Source organism: Melanotaenia boesemani, chromosome 21 (assembly GCF_017639745.1).
Source record: "Melanotaenia boesemani isolate fMelBoe1 chromosome 21, fMelBoe1.pri, whole genome shotgun sequence".
Taxonomy (NCBI): Eukaryota; Metazoa; Chordata; class Actinopteri; order Atheriniformes; family Melanotaeniidae; genus Melanotaenia; species Melanotaenia boesemani.
Window position 1 is genome coordinate 10,560,672 of NC_055702.1, and position 20,853 is coordinate 10,581,524.

Here is a 20,853-nt window from a genome sequence, read left to right on the forward strand (position 1 = left end):
TGGCAAAGAAAAGCTGCATACAACCAAACACAGAACACTGTATTCTCTACAGATACAAGTCTGACTTTAAATGATTATCAAAGACTGACTAACTGTAAGCTGAGTGAGATGCTGTTGCAGTAATTTACTATCTTTTCCTGATAAGCCTTGTGGATGTTGAGACAGAACAACCAAAGTTAAGTCTGCTACAGATATGTTAGGTATTCTTCGATTATATTAGGATAACTGAAGCAACAATGCTTTGGGGGACAGATGGAGCATGTACATCTTCCACATCTCAATACATGCCCTGCAGGGATTAAGTAACTCCTCTATTTGTCTCTCTCATTGTGACATTAATACACACTAAAACAATGGTTCTAAGGTAGCAAAACAAATCTACATCTTTTTTCTTGCTCTGCAAATCATACAGGGACATACACAGGCACATAAAGGCAACGAGTGGAAGAATTCACCAACGTGAATATTGATGGTGAGGTCAGACTACAGCAAAGACTCCATGATACGATTCCTAGTGAATTTTTCATGTACAATATTAGACTTTAACAAATTTCAACACACCATATAGCTTCACGTAATGTCTCTAAGGGTGCATTCACAATAAGATAGTCCAGGGAACTCTGTTCAATTGCGCAGGGAATGCCAAGAAATGTCACACCTTCCTTTGGTTTGGTATGCTTTAACACTGCACTTTACTCAAGCGGACCGAACTGGCTGGAAAACAGTTTTCACATTAAGGTACCCAGTATGAGCAGCAGCCTAGGCAGAGAGCTATCCGGCATGGTACTCTGTACATGAAACAGCACCAGTGGAAATGTGTTCTAAGGCTACCACACTGGAGGTCTTTCCCTATTTCGATTTTTTGGTAAAATAATCGATCTCCAAGTTTTATGAATTGATATTGGATTAATTGGATTTGTATCAATTCAAATTGATAAATCCTTTTTTTTTTTAAACCCACTTTTACTCATTTATGTTCGATTTACGTACATAAATAGGTATGTCAAGAGTTGTTAAACATCCCTGCTCACATAGTCCCATTCATCCTTTGTGTTGGCATGGTTGTTAAGTAATGCATCCACTAGAGAGCAGTGCAAAGTTCAGCACTAACCTCTGAGCTACACTGCAAAACATTACCACAATTACCTCTAATCACTTTTAGCACGTTACAAATGTGGATATATTTTAGTCTGGAAACATAAAAGAGCAAGTCAGCAACTTGAAATGTGTAAACAGCCGATGTTTCTAGGGTAAAATGTTGTTCAGCTAAGAAGGAAAGAGAATATAGTGCAGCAGACACTTGCTGAAGCGTTCCAGCAAAGTGGTAAACTTCCAGTGAAAACTGAATGGATTAGTCCAAAGAGAAGTTGCCCCAAAGCATCATTCTGGTCAATCTGTCAAGTAAAATTCTGGAAAAATCTGCTGGCTAAAATGCTGTAATCCTGCATGACAATGTGATTCATAAGAAGGTGAAAGAAGACGTGGGATTCTCCAGCTTGGGTTGTTTTGCTCGTACGATGCAGCTTGTTGAGCATGATGGGTTAATTTCACAGCGCAGAGTTACCGATGTTTCACTAATGCATGTAAAACATTTTAAACATTTACAACTAGCACAGTCCTGTTTGAATGATTTTCAAACTGAACTAAAAGATCTTGTAAATCAGCTCCACAAAGATGTCCTGGCCAGATTGAACAGTATCTTCTTGGATCAGAAGTCCTCTTCAGCAGAAACTAGCCCTCCGAGCCAACACTGCAGACCACAGTTTGTTTGGAATACTTTCAGGCTATCTAGTGTTCCCAGATCATTCATATACATCCATCTCCCTTACAACACATTCTCTTGAACTTTAAATATTACATAAATGAATTGTTACTGCTAAATTATTGCTAACTTTGTTTTTTATTTAAAATTACAAAGCAACTACAGACATTGTCTTTGATTTAATTTAGAAGGTGTTTTTTCATTAATTCTTTATGGAAAGCATTTAAACTGGATTAATTGTGTTTATCAGTTGCTCTCTTAATAAGGAGTGATGTGTGATTTACTATAGCCTGGTGAAACTTTACACAATAACAACAGCAATAATGACAATAATCATAATAATCTTTGCATAAGCTGATTTAGTATCGGAAAATATTCAAATTTCAGATATCGGAATCGGATAATAACCCCAAAAAAGTGAATTGGTAAATCTCTACTTCCAACCCTAAGGAGTTGTCTTTAAATACAGTATTTTGTCACAACTACTTAGGGATTTTTAAAGCAACAAGAAAGAAAAAAACAAGAAAAAAAAAATCAGATAATCCTCTTATTTTAGAAGCTGTTTTTTAAAGTTGGTGCCAACGTTGCAAATTTCTCACCTCAAATTGAGTGTGAACACAGTCCATTAGCATAAGATAACTATGGATACACCTTGAGTAGTAGAGACTGTAGATGGACGCAAACACAACACCTTACTAAAAAATATTTGCAGCATTATTGTAGGTTGACAAATAATGAGTTAAAACTCTTACAGTCATCTAGGGATATTTTCTAACATTCTAAAATAAATTAAAGCCATGTTAATAAAAAACAGCAATGAAATTCACTGGAATTTGGCTAAAATATTTTAAATACACAAATATAAAGTCATATATAGAGCTTTGTAATGGATAAACTGAGCAAAGAACACATAATTAGTTTCAATTCTCTCTTTAAAAGGGTGTAATTAGAGCTTTAAGCATCCACATAGATGCCTGATGGCTCTAATTTAGAGGCCAATTTAGACCTTGATCTCAGGATCTGCTTCCATTTTCACTAATACCTATTATACACAACTGCTTTTTAATTCAGTCAGTAATTGAAAAGTGGAGATAACGCTACTGGAATTAACATAGAATACAGCACCAGCTAAGTGACGCAACAGGAAAGGCAGGGGTGTTTCTCTCACTGGTAAAACCTGATTTTTAATCCAGCTACAAAAGCAAGCAGGAAATGCTCCACAAGATATCACTGCATCACAATAGATCAGGCCCTTCCAGTGGGCGGGAGGAAATGCTGATGCTTTTTCTGACAGCCAGGAAGATTAACAATACCTCGTTAAAAGTAGAACAGAACACAGTAAAAATATAACTGTTTACAGAAGGGGAAGTGGGCAGGGTAAAGGCATGAAAAAAAAGTAGTAAGGTGAAAAGAGGAGCAGTTCCTGAAAACTCCTGAGTGCTAGCTTTAGATGCCAAAAGCTGTGATACCTTTTGGCACAACTCGCTGCCATTCAACCAGATCCTACATTAGAGGCTTCGGGGAGCAATCTAACACAGGCGGATAACTCAGCTGACGCTGCCTCTATAGAGCAGACTTATTCCTTTAATTGAAAATCATCTTTGCAATACAACAGGGAGAGAGAGCAGATCCCTGCTCATTACAGAGCACTGAGCAAAGCCGTTCACACAGAATTTCTCAAACAGTGGTCTGGTGTTATACGTGGTGATACATGAGTATTTGCACTGGCTCTGCAAAGCAAACCTCTCCGCACTCTGCACACACGCGTCTCTCGAGCTTTCCAATGAATAAAACCTTATGAAACACTTTTCTCTTTTACTCATTCACTGAACAGGAACATTATTTTAAATAATCTTGATCTTTTAGGGAACACACATGAACTGCATCCGTACATGGTATCAGTATTGTATTTATTCCGTCTCTGCACCAGTCCACAAAATGATGAAGTAACTGGTAAAATCCACACAAATGAACCATTGGCTCAACAAGACGCAGCCAGTTATTTCCTGCCCTGTGTTACATCTCTTGTGAAAGGAAAGCTGATGATTATATAATTTCCTTAAAATATTTAAAGAAGCTCCACAATTGAGTCAGCAAGTTTACTTTGAGACCTCTTTGATGGCACTCTCTTACTAATCTGAGTCACTGGCATGACTTGACAGGTTTGCCTCTCATCAGCTGCTATCTGCTGAGGCTCAAGCAGGAAGGGAAAAGAAAAGACAAAGGTAACTGGAAAGGGCTAGGACCTGTTCTTCTTGAAACTATTTATAAGCAGGAGTCACAAGTCAGAGCAGCAATGCATCAAAATGTTGAAAATTCTTCAAGAAATAGATGAGGGAGATTAGTTATGTTAGGAACAGTTGCCTGCAGTAAACTATAATGCCAAAATCAAAATGTCAAACACTCTTAGAAAGCAAGCTGGAGTGTTGCACAGGAGGAATATTAAAAAGACAACTGAGCAGATAAAGAAACTTTAACTCAGCCTCTGTGTTGCTGAAATGACTGCAATTTCAATACTTATTTCCAGCTGTATTTTACAAATCACGCACATCTCTAAAGCTCTATATGTTAAATTACGAGAATAGATGAAGACAGTTTCAGTTTGATCCTCTAAACCACTAGGCTACCCAGGGTAGCTGGTTTATTCACCTGGAGAAAAAAAAAAGTTAATTTTGCCTTCACATTGTTAGCTGCTGGAATTAACTACCACTCTGCTCTTCTTGTGATTGCAAAGTGTTGTTTGAAAAAGTACAGTGTACTGCCCACTGGAAACGTCACCACTTGGTCTTCTGAAATACACATTAGAAGTGGAGTTTAAATAACAAGTTCGGGTGACCTCCACATTAATGAAAGCTGCACACAAATTATAGCAGGACGAAACAGGCCCTTAAGTTAATTTCTTCAGAGGCAATGTTAAATAAGAAGAGAATTATGATTGGCATTATATGCTTATTTAAGTCTGAATCATAAACAGCTTTACTACTAATTGAATGGGGTAACTAAAGCCAAACATGGGTTTTCTAACACAAGTAGCAATGTGCAGCAAAAGCAAACAGCACGCATGTCATTACTATAAAATAGCTTCTTCCGTTGTCACGTTTTCAGGGCTTATATTTATTTGTTTTCACTGTCGTTGGTGATGTGGTTGTTTGAAAAGCTATAGCTTGTGGTTTCCAAATGACTGAGCAACCACAACATAAGAAACGTCCAGACAGAGGTGCTTGGGCTGTTCTGTTTATCATTAAATAACATCCAATTCATTTAATTAGCTATAAAACACAGCTTTTCAAATACAGACTTAATTTACAAGCTTCTGGCCATTTATGATTATTTGCAAGTATTATTTCATAATCTTGATCAAAGCTCTCAAATCTGGTCTAGACATCCAGATAATTTGATTAGGGATAAAAAAAAATAAAAATAAATAAATAAAATGGGTCCAATTCACCTTTGGTTTGTGTTTTCTATCAGATAGTCTGAGCCTGAGGACGTAAAATGTATTATAAAAAATAAAATTATAAAATAGTTAAATTTGTTTGATGGAAAATTAAGATTTTTTTTAGGCTTTTCCACAGCTCTCCATTAATTAATCAATAAAATGTAATCTCAACTCTTTAACAAAATGGACTTTTAAGCACTTTTCTGCAGACATATGTGAGTAAAAATTTAATTGACCAAGTGGCACTGGCATACACAATAAAATACAGAAATGTACTTAAGTTTTAATGTTAAGGTTGAAAAGGTAAAGGCCAGATGAAACATTCACTATATTGATCTGTTTTCCATTCTAAAAAATGAGTTCGGGGTGTCAGTTACATCAGTGAGACAACTTCATCTAAATCTTTAAAGGTTGGTCACATAGTAAAGCTGCCACTCATTGAAATCTTAAACTGCCTCCTCTGACTTTATCAAGTATTTAGCTGGACCTCCACACACACATATACAAACACACAAAAGGCCATTTCATCAAATGCCAGCCATACTGAAAGGCTGTCTCTTGCAGCACACAGCAGTCTGCAACCACAATCACTGACTGACACCTCAATTACAAGTCTCCAAAACAACCCGTGGGACATTTTCTGCAACTCTACCAACTTTCCAACAGTTTGTCAGCTGCTCCACCAGAGAAAACAAAACGTTGGACTTATTTTATGCAAATATTAAAAATGCATACAGCTCCTTTGCCCTGCCACCTTTAGGAAGATCAGACCATAACCTAGTTCTTCTCTCCTCCTCCTACAAGCCCATCGTTCAGCAACAACCAGTCATTAGAAAGGCTATTAGAACCTGGTCTAATGAAGCTGAAGATGCTCTGAGAGGATGCTTCGAGGCTACAGACTGGAACGTCCTATGTGAACCTCATGGAGATGACATCAACGCCTTGACTGAGTGTGTGACAGATTATATTAACTTCTGTGTGGACAGCACCGTTCCAACAAGAACAGTGAGGTGCTTCCCCAATAACAAACCCTGGATCACCAGTGACCTGAAAAAGCTGCTGAACATCAAAAAGAAAGCTTTTAGGGATGGAGACAGGGAGTTATTGAAGTCCACACAAAAACAACTTAAAACACAAACGAAGAAGTGCAAGGAGGACTACAGGAAGAAGTTGGAAAGTAAGCTTCAGAAAAACAATGTGAGGGATGTGTGGTCAGGAATGAAGAAGATCACTGGCTTCGGGATAAAGGAGGATCAGACCGATGGAGGTCTGGACAGAGCGAATGAACTGAACATGTTCTTCAATAGGTTTAGCTCATCTCCTGCTTCAACCCCAACTAGCCACACACCCTCCATGAGCCCACAGCTTTCCTGTCACACCTCCACTCTGTCACCCTGCAGCTCAGTCAAGGACCTGGACACAACCTCATCTCCCTCCACATCAGGACTTCCTGAAACCTCCTCTGCCTCCACCTCCACTCTGTCTGTCTCCTGTAACCAAGTCATGCAACAACTGGTGAAACTGAACCAGAACAAGGCTGCAGGTCCAGATGGTGTCAGTCCCAGAGTTCTCAAGACCTGCTCAAAACAGCTATGTCCGATTCTCCAGCACCTGTTCAACACCAGCCTGAGTCAGAGAAGAATCCCGGTGCTGTGGAAAACATCCTGCCTTGTTCCAGTACCTAAAAAACCACAACCAGCTGAACCAAAAGACTACAGACCAGTCGCCCTGACATCTCACGTCATGAAAGTCCTGGAGAGACTCTTACTGGCTCACCTCAGCAAGCAGGTGAACACCTTTCAGGACCCATTACAGTTTGCATACCGTAATGGGCTTGGGGTTGAAGATGCCATCATATACCTGCTTCAGAGAGCCCACTCTCATCTGGACCAGTCAGGCAGCACTTTGAGGGTCATGTTCTTTGATTTCTCAAGTGCTTTTAATACGATTCAGCCTGCTCTGCTGTGTGAGAAGCTGCAGAAATTCCAGGTGGATCCCTCCACAACCACCTGGATTTACGACTACCTCACAAACAGAGACTCACAGAGACTTTGTGAGACTGAAAGGTTGTGTGTCTGAGATGGTGGTCAGCAGCACTGGAACACCACAAGGGACTGTACTTTCACCATTTCTATTCACGCTGTACACCTCAGACTTCCAGTACAACTCTGAGTTCTGTCATCTGCAGAAATACTCTGATGACTCAGCAGTTGTTGGGTGTATCAGTGATGGACAAGAAGCAGAGTACAGAGAACTGGTCGGTCAGTTTGTGAAATGGTGCGGTGACAATCATCTCATCTTGAATACCAAGAAAACAAAGGAGATGATTGTTGACTTCAGGAGGAACAAGAACACACATAGAAGTGTTTCCATCATGGGAGAGGAGGTGGAGGTGGTGGAGGAATACAAGTACCTTGGAGTTCAGCTGGACAACAGACTTGAGTGGAAAAGCAACACTGAGTACATTTACAAGAAAGGTCAGAGCAGACTCTACTTCTTAAGGAAGCTGAGATCTTTTAACGTCTGCACCAAAATGTTGCAAATGTTCTACAGGTCTGTTGTTGAAAGTGCAATCAGCTTTGCAGCAATCTGCTGGGGCAGCGGCATCAGAACCAGAGACTTGAAAAGAATTAACAAACTGATCAAGAAAGCCTGGATCTGTGCTTGGAGTAACTCTGGAGCCGCTGGAGTTGATCATCAAAAAAAGAATTCTGTACAAGCTGACGAAGATAATGGAAGATCCTTCACACCCTCTACACAACGCTGTGACGAAACAACAGAGTGTGTTCAGTGGGAGGCTTGTTCAAGTCCGATGCAAGACAGAGAGATACAGAAGATCCTTCCTTCCAGCAGCTATCAGGCTGAAGAACAAAGCCCTTAATTAATTAATGTGATTGTTTAAAAAAAAAAAAAAAAAAAAAAAAAAAAATTACTACTACTACAATATTGAATTTCCCTTTGGGATTAATAAAGTATTTTTCATTCATTCATTCATTCATTCATTTTAAAGGTGACAAATGCAACATTAATATGGACTGCAGCTGATATTAGTGTTGACATTTTTATAACCTGAACAGCCACTGTGATGTTGCTCCCTGGGAATTCTGTTATGCATGAATCTCAACATGGGATTAAAGGACTCAAAATCAATATAGTATAATGACCAGAAACATGCCTCTGAGGAAGTTTACATAAGCTAAATAAATATGCTGAGTTGAGAATTTGCCTCAGCTTATGGGTCTGTAATAACAGTTGGCTTTTCAATGTCATTGGCAATTATATTTAAGGCTAGCATACACCCCAAGTTTCATCTGCCAAGAGCTTCCACATGGGCTTCCTCCTGGGATGCTTAAGGTCCATTTAGCCCATGCTTGACTCACCAAAACAGTCAGGTTATCCTGTTTGAGCTCGCCTACTGGCAACCAGGCACATCCTCAACTCAAGTACAAGCTCAATATTCTTACAGAATAAAACCTGACCTAAAGTGGTCAGCAAGAAGTTAAGAATTCTAAATCCCAGCTCAGTAAGTCTCAAGTTCACTGCCAGCTAATGCCCTACGAGACTTGTTTCCATGAGCAACTGTGCTGCTTATTTTGTCTCTGCTGAACAGTAACATAAGAAAATGTCTGAATGAAGCTCTTGACAACTGTGAAGGTACAACTTGCACATGAAAACAGAAACTGATAACTTCCTATTCAACAGAAACCTGGATTGTCACGAGACACAATAAAATCCAACATACATCATCTCCACAGTTACTACTGTTACTACTAATACTACTAATAGGACAAAGTAAAATGTGGTCTAAAAGGCTTCCTAATATTTGTTTCCCCATCATTTAAATTAGAGCTGCACAATAGGTTGAGAATTTATTGTAATACAACATGCACATTATCAGTATTGGAAAAGACTGTTTGGACTGCATTAATGTCAGGCTCAAGACTTTGTACTGGAGGCCATAGCAAATTCAAATTTTTTTTTATTACAAATAAATAAATAAAACATACCTGCTGGGTTACAAAAGGGTAAAAAGAGCAGTTCAAGGTTGCATAACTCCATGTACACTGAAGTACAAGAAGATCTGGACTCTAACATGAAAAGTGACATTTTCATGCAAATCCTTCCATTATATTATGAGTAATCCAGCTACATGGGGGGGGGGGTGTATATAAATTAAGGTTTATGGGAAACTTGCTGTATAATAGTTGGAGCAAATCTCCCCACTCTTAACATATTTAATATATCCACAGCTACCCTAAACATGATATTTAATATACATTTAATATACATTTAATAAAGTATATTCATTGATTTTTTTTGTGGTTATTAGATGTTAAGCAAAAGCAAAAGTCTTGAAAACATTGACCAAATAATTTCCTGTGTGAAAAGTGGATTTGAGTTTTGCAGGGTAAGAGCAAAACACTTCTATGAAATCCTCACCAGCAGACCACACTGCACATTTATTTTAAAATTACCACGTGTAGTGACTAAAGATACTGTCTGTATATATAATTAGACCATTGAAAAGGTTCTTGCAACTGAATTTTAACTAGCTGAATCTAAATTATGTACAACATATGTCTGCATCAGTGACCTTTGTTTTACACTGACGTGTTCCACTCCATTAACCAGCTGTCAAGCAAGCCAAAGAAGCACAGCAGGACTCCTTTCAGACAAAGCCCAAGCTGCTTGGCACGTCCACGATCAATACTGAGGGTGCTGGAGAACGCCCGCCATGTAGTCGAGTTAGAGGGACAACCCACACACGTCTCGCTGCCTTCATGCCTCGCTCCTTTGTCATACTGACAAAAGGGAACATCAGGTCCTCTGCAATTATAAGGGGCAACACATCTACATGTGTCAGCTTTTACCACAAAGATGCTTTATGAAGTCATACTGTGTTACATGAAGTCTCTGAACAGCCACAAATCTTTTTTTTTTTTTTTTTTCATGTCACTGAGATGACATGTATGTATTCTTACTGAAATATGTGTTAAAATCATTACAGGTTAATACAATTTGGAGTTATAAGATTTTGTTTTTAAAGGCACAAATTAAAATAAGCATGCAGGCTACATTATTTATGATTATATACGTCAGCACCAACTGTTTCCAGTAGTTGCAGTGAAAACAGAAACAGTAGAAACCATGAAAACATCTCCTAAATACCCAATTTCACAGGATGCTGACTCACTTCTGACTCATGGGGCTCAATTTTTTAGCATGTTCCAGAATTATTTGTTCTTTTCATTGACAAAGCTTCCTGCTTTGTTGTTAAACATTCCAGCTTTAGGAAACCACTGCTACAAACCCAGCTTCATCTGCACTGCAATTAGTAAACCCAAAATTAAATTTCCAACTGTGTAAATCTGAAGTTAACTTGCTGTTTTTTTTCCTCCAGCTCAACTCAACCTCCCTGGTGGCAGCGACTCTTGAAACAAGACATAGAAGCACCCCTGCTTTGTCTCAGTATTGAGCCAAGACGGAATACTGTGGAACCACTTAGCTATGCACTGATTAAATAGGCCAGTTGTCATTTGACTTAGCCACCATCTCAAAGCAAGCCATTGGGAGCTGTACTATTAGAACTGCCTCACCAAGCAGCACGGCCCACAGTTAATATATAATTCCCTTTCAGAATGAATAAAAGCAAAGTCATACTGACCTCCAAGGAGAAAAGAAGAGGCTGATCAGCAAAATTTGTAATGAATACTGAGAAAACATAGAGTTATTGATCAATACATTTGAATGTCTTTCTTTCTTTATTTATTTCTTTCTCTGCATGCAATAAAAAAGCTTAGTATATTTATGGTTTACACAAAGTATATGAATCATACCTTAAACTGTGACTTAATAGGCAAGGTTTACAGACATTTATGTTGGTGTAAAAGACAGAAAGAGGAACACTGTTGTTTACAGATCTGCAGGGCAGCTCAATAACTGCAGCTTGGTTGTATTGAATAGGAAGAAAAATCTGAGGGAGAAAAGGTCCCAGGTGGACAACGAATTCAGCTTTCTGTGCGGATATGAAAATAAATAATCCATTGCTACGATTCACAAACTCATAAAATTGGAAATAATGGTGTTAGCTTAGCATTCAGGCTCTAAGTAACTGCTAAAAGGAGTTGCACGCTTCTCACAGGCATCACTTACTTCACAAAAACACATCTTAGCATACTCAATCCTCTCCACAATGCTGGGCACCACTGCAGAAGAGAAGAAGTTATTAGAGTGCTTGGTGCATTCTTCTATTATTTCAGAAAAACAACCAGGCTGAAAACAAACATCACAAACAGATTTAAAGAAAAAAAAAAACTCCTTGTCTTCACTACATTTTCTCCCTTTTAATAAGCGTCTTTAGAACAACAACATCTCCAAATTTGTCAACTTATTTTCACTTCTTAGACAAAGTTCATGCATATACAAAGACAAATCAAGTGGATTTTAATTCTTAATATTCTTTATTACAACGGATTTGATAGCGATAATGTGCAGCAGGGAGTGCTGTTATGACAAAAGCAACACTTTGTCTTTTTCTATTTTTATATGTGGTTACAGACAAGACAAAAATGACAACGGGACATCAAGGATAGTATGACTAAGAGAGAATTATTCTGCCATGTTTCACACCAAATACTCTCAGCCAGAGCCAATAAAAGCAGAATTAAATTCAAGGCGAGCGTTTCAAAACATATGGTTAGAATTTATTTAGTAACTAAGACTGTTTTTTAATTGCAACCATATTTGTTAGCATTCTGCGTTTATGGGTGTGAGGTGGTTAAGCCTTTACAAATAACATACAGTCTGAGTCAAGACAAGACTGTCTCTCTATTTTCTGCTCTAAATGTGTCAGTCATCACTAACCTGTTCCAAACGACAGCCCACTGGGGTTGTCGGCCCTGTTGGCCATCATTTTGCCACACACCAGTTTAAAAATATGAATCACAGCCACGTCACAGGAAAATTTAGAGTTTAGTGTGTGTTCTTGTGTGACCGACTGTCCCTTTAGATAAGCTGCCAGTTTGTGATCTGAACCCCAGGAAGAAGCATTTCCTTTGTGGCCAAACCTAAAACTGTGGGATAGTGAAAAAGTATCTGCTGTCCACATAAATTTGGGTGTTTCATGTTCTGAGCTGCTAATATAATAGATTACTTCAAGTTTAACTTCAAAGAGAAACGCATCAGTGAGTGGAAAAAACATTTCTCAAAAGAGCACAGGCTCAAACTGTGTCAAGATCTCAACAGTTATGTGTGGATCGAGATAAGTCTTATTGCTTCCAGTTCCCTGGTTTGCCTTCTATAACTATAACTCTCTGAAGTCGCGCTCAAAGAACAGCAACATCCTGATGAAACAGAATTAATAAGACAGCACTTGAAATTAGCATCAAAAAGTATTTCCGGTTAATTCACAGCAGAAATCCAAGAAGAAGCTAAACAACTTTCCTCGAGGCCATGCTGAATCACTCAGGATGCCACAAGAATAACTAGGCTCCAAAACTCCTGATCTCAATAATTTATGCTGAGCTGGTTGGCATTTGTCAAGAAAAGAAGAGTGTAATGAAATCAGCTCGAGGTCAAAGCAGATATGCTGTTCAGTGAACATCTCTGACAAAATTATTGGCCTCTTTCATAAAGCCTGGTCCTGACCTCATCCTCCATTTGAAATAAATCATTACAATTTTTTGGGAGCACGAGTACTTCTTTAGTGCTGGTTTAGTATGTCAATTTTGGCTAGATTGGCTGAGAGAAGTCTGAGTCCACAGACAGCTTTCAGAAGACGCCTCCAGAAATAAAGACAGTGTTTAAAGCAGGAAGTCAGGCTGATGCCTCAGGGTAATAGCTGTCCTCACAAACAATGTAGAAAAGCAATAAACTGACTTTCTTCTGGTAAGATTTTAAAGATTACAGAGGCATTATGAGCCAGAGTTTCCAAAATCTAGTCAGGAAGCTCACATACCATTAGACTAAAGAAACTGTGGGGGGAAAAAGGGTCACAACCTCACCCAAATGATGTCTGTAATCTAAGTATCGTTGGAAAGAAAAACAAGTCGGAAAGTTTCACTAAAGATATGTATAGAAGGATAAGCAAAGCATCCTTTAAGTATTGTTAGAATACATAATGTGTGAAAGAATTACATCTAGTTTGAGCCATGTAAGAAAAGACTTCACCAGACACCAAAACAAATACAGAGAAAAGTAGAAGTAGTTCTCACACAGAATGCAAAAAGCTGCTTTTAGCACAAGTCAGGGCTGTTACATGAGATTTTCACTCAATTATTTCTCCCAGAACAATTCATGAAAATGACTTTCACAATATCTTTAGAAACTGTGAAAAGTTTTCTACTGAATGAGAAAAAAAAAAGGAACATTCACACTTTTTGGACATTTAGAAAAACAACATAATGAACACAAGAAGTTGCACACACCACTTCATGCCAGGGATGTTCCCATGCCATGTTTTTCTGTCCGATACCGATTCCGATACCTGGGGTTTAGGTATCTGCCGATACCAAGTACTGATCCGATACCTGTGTTATTTTATTACAAGGTCTATAAATTGTATTTCATTCTTCAGCGTAACGTGACAGTGGCATGGATCTGATAAATTTTTACTATTGCTAGTGCATCCAATGACAACACTTTGAGTTAAATATGAGATGAATCACAAACCACAAGTTCCCTCCACCTTGAAACTATCTTGAAATTGGACTTACAGTGAATGTTTTCCACAAAGAACAGAGGCATATTAGGCATGTCGCTGTTTGGCTAGCGAGATTTTCTAATGAGTATTTGTGCCAAATTACTAACATACCACTAATGCTAAATGTTAGTGCAACTAACTCACCTACAGTTGCTTCTCCGCCAACCAACTCAAAACAATGATCTTGCAAGACTGAGTAACTTCCTGTGTCTGTGTGTGCACGTGTTGGGTGGGAAACAAAGCTTTATGATTCCATTTCAGTGGTATTGGAAGGTTTTTAGACAGAAATACTCGCCGATACCAGTACCCTTACTTTTGGTAGGATCGGCAAGTATTTCCAATGCTGGTATCAGTTTTGGCCCAACTCTACATCACACTGCTGTTATCTATTTCACAATCACTTTCTACTTTTCTAGTTTTGAAACTATGTTCTGCTAAACGGTGAGTTACATTTTTAGCAGCATCAACATTTTTTTTTTTTTTAATGGATTACTTTTTTGCAGATTTTTTTCCACCTCATCAAGGGCTTCACCATCCTTCAAACTGCATCTTGCTATTGCATCTCTATGGCAACAGTTGATACCCTGATCACCTCCTGCCAGCACAGGAATGTCTCCCCCAGATGTGACACGTAAAAACAGAACAAAAGATTATCTTGCTGCAGTTTGGCTAAATCACCATGATGTGAACCTTTTTAAGATGAGCTGAGATGTAACAGATGCTTTAATCTTTCTATATTTTAACAGCCTTAACAGCCATTTGTTCTAAGTTAGCAATGTTCTGTTGCATTTTTTGCTAAGGCTGCCATTGTCATACTATGGTGAGCTGTGCATTTTAATGGTTTTCATTTACAGACAAACTTAAGCTTCAGTAAATTTCTTGAGTTTTTGTTTATCCATCAATAATGCAACATAAGAGAAGGCGCATCTAAATTTCCTTTTCTGGGTACTTTAACCTCAGAAAAAAGAAAAAAAAACAAAGAAAAAAAAAAACACTACTATTCAAAAGTGCACCAAGCCATATTTATGTATCTTTTGTCCTGAGAAATAAACCAAAGCCTCATTTAGTGACTATGATCTCTTATAACAGGCGATGTTCATTATCTAGCTTAGACTCATTGAGTGGAAACTCATAGCACGTGAAGTCACAGAAAAACAAATCAACACTTAATGTCAGAACACAGAATAAAATCAGAAAAGCAGGATATCACTTATATAATCTATTTTAAAATACATGTATATATTTCAGTCTAATGTTATTGTCACTACCGGTATAACACAAAGCCTCTCGTGGAAAAGTGTTCATTTCTTACATTCCACTTCACTTGTTACGAGTTTAAGAGTGACTTGCAGTATGGCTGATTCTTTTTCCGGATACAACAGTTAAAAGGGCGAAGGCATTCATTGTTTATTTTACTGAAGTATAAAAAGAGGAAATTAAACTAATAAAGATTAAAAAAAAAAGAAGAAAAGCACAGTAACATCTTGCATGCAACCAAATTAGTCAGGTGAGTTTTTCTAACCTCAGAATGGGAAAGTCTAGTTTCATATCTGATTCAAGATTCAAGACAACTTTATTGATCCCAAAGGGCAATCCATTTATAGCTCTCCCACATCCACATCATTTATTAACAATTAGTCCTTAGAATAAGTAGCAATGGTCCATGTCAGTATCAGCAGTCCAAACAGACTAAAAGATCATAAGACCAGAATTAGGTGAAAAATAAGATGTACCAAAAAAAACAGTAAACAGTAAAATAGTAATCAATAGAAGAAAATTAAAGTCCAGGTTAAAATAGCACTTGATTAAAAGGCTACTGTCAGAATACAGAAGCCTGTTGGCTAAAGGAAAAAAGACAATCTGTTTTACTTGAGGGAGCGCAGTAGCAGCACAGACTCAACAGCCATAATGTGATGTGGATGTCTGATGATAGTAATGACATCATTTTTTTCAACTGCCTCCCAGAGAAAAGTCAAAGTCAAAGTCAGGGGCAGCAACTTAAGCAGAGAAGCCCAGATTTCCCTCTCCCTGGCTACTTTATCCAGCTCATCCGGGAGATCCCAAGGCAATCACAGGCATGCAGAGAGATGTAGTCCCTTCAGCGTGTCCTGGGTCTTCCTCAGTCTCCTCCCAGTGGAACGTACCTGGAAGACCTCCCCTATCCTAATCAGATACCTGAGCCACTTCATCTGACTCCTGTTGATGACTGAGGTTCTAACCCGAGCTGTAAGGGAAAGTCCAGACACCCTGTGATGGAAGCTCATTTTGGCCACTTGTATCCACAATTTTGTTCTTTCGGTCACTTCCCACAGCTTGTAATGTAGATCGACAAGATAATTAAGTGCTTCACCTTTTGGCTTGGCTCCCTCTTCATCACGACAGACTAATGCAGAGCCTACATCACCATCACTGAGGACGTCGCACCAATCCCACTCCATTCTTCCCACTCTCGTGAACAAAATCCACACCCTTGAACTACTACTTGATCTTCGCTAAATCATGCTAATGTCCTTTTGTCACTATTTTACAGCAATTTCTAAACTAAATTTAATTCAATCTTTAATTTTTAAAAATAAAAATGTCTTGATGATTAATATTAGAAACAATTTGTTGATTTATTTTTAGACTCAGATTAATTGGAACTCATTTCTTGCTTCCAGGTCAAGTTCTTTTCTCAATTAATCTGGTTTTGTCTGTTATTAATATATTTGGGCTTATTTTTCAATATTGCTTATTTGATCAAGGTGTCTCCTTTGCAAAGCATTCTTTATAAATACCATTACTGATATGTAAACAGAACCATTTAAAATTACTTCAGTACTCTACATAAGCAGAATGAAACTTTTCTTACGTGCACTAACAACCCCTGAGGCCATTATGAGAGCAGTAAGACAAAAGTTTTGCTGAAACAGAAATAGATGCATAGTGAGAACAGAGAGAGTAAGAGCTCTCACAGAGTGCTCATTAGTGCTACTTGGTCAACACATGGAGTATTAAAAGTGCAATTGCTGTACACCCCACCAATCCTCTGCAGCCGTCATGTGGCAGCTGCTTCTCTTTCAACTAATGACTCATCTGTTCTTGCATTCAGTGAACCCTGTGAGGATTTTCTCCATGGTTTTTAAGGGAATTCAGCTTGTAATTTATTTCAGAATGGAGAGGAAATCTTTAGAATCAGGGTTGCAAACACACACACACACACACACACCAGCACCTGAAAACGATAGAGCTCATTTAAAAGCTGCAATCTGGGACACCAATCAAAGCTTTAGCATAACCTGCTGAAATCATCCATCAGTCAGCATCAGCAACCCTCACACAGCTACAAAGGCCTCAGTTCTGTTAACAGGCAGAGCCAAAATGAGCTCGGTGTGCTCATGTTGGGGGGGTGATGACACAAGCATTAAAAAATAACACTCCACTGCAATGAAACCTGGAAAACACTGGGCTTCAAAAGCTAAAGGAACTGCACTGGGATGTTCCATGGATCCCCAGAAAAATCTATATTTGTTTCATTAATATTCAGGCATAAGTGAAATTGTTTTACTGGGTTTATTTTAGTCTAATATTTAACACCACCCTTCAAGAAAATTCAATAAGTTATGCAGCGCTTCTCATATAGTGCAAGTTTACATTTTTCCCCCGATCTCTTTTGCCTTCATCAAAGTGGTTTATGAAGTAGTTCCTTTATAAACAATCCTGCACACTTGTCAAATGACAGTAGAAAAAAAAAAATCAAGACCCTTCTGAGCAGAAGCATGAGTATGAAATGTATTTTAAAGTGAACAACAAGTCCTGGAAATAAAACAGCTGAAGCAAAGCGCCTTCATTGTTCCAAACGTGAGGCAAAGACATGAACATAACCAGAGGTATGAAGTTAGTTAATGTACTATGATTCAGTAATACTACTTTATGCTTCCACTTCAATAGTTTTTCAGAGGATAATGAAGTTTCTACTCCATTACATTCATTTGACAGCTTTGTTTCCTATTTACAAGCGTTTTTGTTCCCTTATATATATCTCACCAAAAATAAAAACTTAAAAGAAAAGTCCAAAAACCTAGGACTTATTTGTGCGTTGGAGGTTTGATATTTCTTTTCCCTCTTTGATTTATTATTTCATGGCCTGTCGGATTTATCCGTTGTCCCAATAAAAGTTTTATATTCCTCCAAATCAATGGAAACTGCTGCTCGAAGGGACTTTTTGTGCTTCTCACAAAGTAAAATTCCCTCATGTGAACTGCTGATGTGTAAATAAAATTGATAGTATCATAAAGTGCTATATAAGTCTAACCAGCCTCAATGGTAATAAAATCAAATAAAAAAATAGTTATTAATCCCAGACAGAAATTGCAATAATAACATGCTGCTTTCCCAATATTTCTGTGAAGAAATGCTTTTAAAATGCTTTAGCTAGAATTAGCACACAAAGTAAGGAAATTTGTGTTTTGTTGATTATTTTTCCTGTCATAATTGGTGCTGCAACGCCTTTACAACAAGGTATAACATAGAAGGAATGCATTTGTGGAATGAGGAACACAGCTAAATGTGTGGGTAGTGTCCCAGAAGAATGTGCCAAAACCCCCTGCAATATTCTCCTCTAGGTGTTCAGTCTTGTTTTGAGATCCAGGTCCTGCCAGGTGTGTTTTCCAGTCACAGATGTTTGGCATCTATTTGACAGACATAAAATTAAGATTCTGGAGCCAGTAGTGATTCCATAACTTCAGAATCTGGGACCAAACTCCATCCTCCAGGATAACAACACTCCCTCAAATTATCATCACAGACCACACATTCCACAGAAACAGTCTTTACAAGTTTTACCTTGTTGTAAAGGTGACGGATCAGACTTTCCAACGATGTATAAAACAATATCAATTGCTATCACTAAAGGGGAGAAACGAGCGACCTAACACAAACGTCCTTACTTTTGCGTTGTTTACATGTAGGTGCTTAACATTGTTGTTTTCGTATTTTAACTTCAGTAAATGATCATACTACTTCACCCCACTCATCCTTAAGTACTCTAAATAAATGTTGTCAAAGTCACGGCTTTTCTAAAGAAACCTGCCGAATAAATAATGGCCTTTTTAGTGGAACACTTCACTTTAACTTGAACACAAGAACCACACATTCTCTGTGATGTTTGGTTGCTTCCTTAGAGAAAGTGGAATCCTGGTTTCGGGCCAGGTTTCAAAGCGCTGACAGTAAATGACCAACGATAAAACACTATGCGGAAAACAAGAGGAGGAAAAAGCAGGCAGGTAGGCTACTAGTCATTTGTAGCCTTTAACTAGTTATTTTTTAGCGGAGGCCCCACAACACAGGAAACTGCGCTGCAAACTAGGCGCGCCTCTAACAATTCCCAATCCACACTCAGCCCTCTTCCTTACAAAAGACAGCCACACAATCCATGTTTAACATTCCATGCAAACTAGCGGGCAAATCCCCAACTCACACGATTTGCATTCCTCCACTTAAGGCAAATTTGCCTTGTAAATACCGTAAACCTCCTTATGAAAGAGCCATTCAACCGGTTGCTTTCTAATCACAATTCTTCCCTAACTTGTGCAATCTGATAGCAGAGAGCTAGGACGAGCTAGCGATGGAGTGTGCAAGTTTTCGTTACGTACCAACTCCATACTTTTCCTTCTTTGTAGGCACCCAGCGAGACATTGTCACTGCCGAGGCTTCCCCGAGGTGTCCTTTCGCCTGTTGGAAGAGTTCCAGATGTGACTTCTTTTTAATAATGAAGACTTTTTTTCAGTTTTCTCTGAGGTTTGAGGAGCTGCTCCGAGCAGCCATTTTCCACCAGTGACAGGACGCTCCGCAAGGGGGAGGAAGGGAACACAACTTTTTCACCCTGTAGGCGTTCATGCTGTAGGCGTCCTGCTAAACTTGCACACCAGCCTAAACTATTACATGAATAAGGGCTTGAGTGGATGATTGTTAAACTCTAAGGAGCCACTAGTCTGTCAACATAATTTTATGTAGTAGTTGGGCTGTGATTCATCACATCACAGCTGCTAAGACACTATTTTTTCCGAAAGTTTATTAAAACAGTTAGTTTACTGAAAAATTAAAGTGAATATTTATGTTTTTCGGTCGCATGAGTATTGAATATTCAACAGATATTAAAAAAAGAAGATAAACTAAACTTTAGAATAAAGTTAAACTAAAACTATTCAAAATAACCCACATAAACAAAAGAAATTAATCTATTAAAGGAATAAATTAAAGGGGAGAAAAAGATTTTTCATTAGATTGTTCATTCTTTAGTGGCTCAACCACAAAATCCACGCGGTGCACGTGTATTTCCTTCCTTCGTAAGATGAAGCCATCAAGAGTAGGGATGGGCGATACCAATATCTTTTCTGTCGATAGCATACAATTACTTTATGTTACTTTTTCATCTATACTGATATCTAAATCGATACTTCCTGCCTCTTAAAGTAAAATCACGATTGAAGAGTGTGCATTAATATCTTTATTGCAAAGGCAATACTGAATACAAATAAAACTGAAGAACATCAATACTTGAAAGAAATGCTTCTAAGATAATAATTATACTGAGTCAATTAAACAAAATAAGACAGAATAAATGATAAAATAAATCTACTTCGGATTAATAAAATATTATTTGTATTTATTAAATGGAAAATAAATATATATATGTAAAACTAATATGATGAATATAATAAACATAATGTGCAAAAAACTTGCATTAGGTGAGTAATAACCCCTGAGGGCTCTCCGAAGGGATTAATAAAGTATTTCTATTCTATTCTATTCTAAAATATCAAACACCTCATCATCAGTAACAGTAGCAGGATGATTATGACATCATGACATCTGATAGGCTACCATAATCATGTGACAGGAGGAATATACTGTTCCTGGGCTTTATTTTATTGTCCAAAACTCTCAGACGCTAAAACAAATGGAACGTTT

General features: G+C 38.1%; 1 protein-coding gene across 2 annotated transcripts in view; it reads right to left on the reverse strand.

The window, feature by feature from the left end:
* Positions 1–19,721, reverse strand: part of dock1 (dedicator of cytokinesis 1) — a 200,865-nt gene extending 181,144 nt beyond the window's left edge. For both annotated transcript variants that reach the window (XM_041973613.1, XM_041973612.1), the window contains exon 1: positions 19,536–19,721. In XM_041973613.1, coding sequence (XP_041829547.1) covers positions 19,536–19,578 — 43 coding nt within the window. In that variant the 5' untranslated portion in view covers positions 19,579–19,721. The remainder of the gene's footprint in view (positions 1–19,535) is intronic.
* Positions 19,722–20,853: the final 1,132 nt, after the last annotated feature.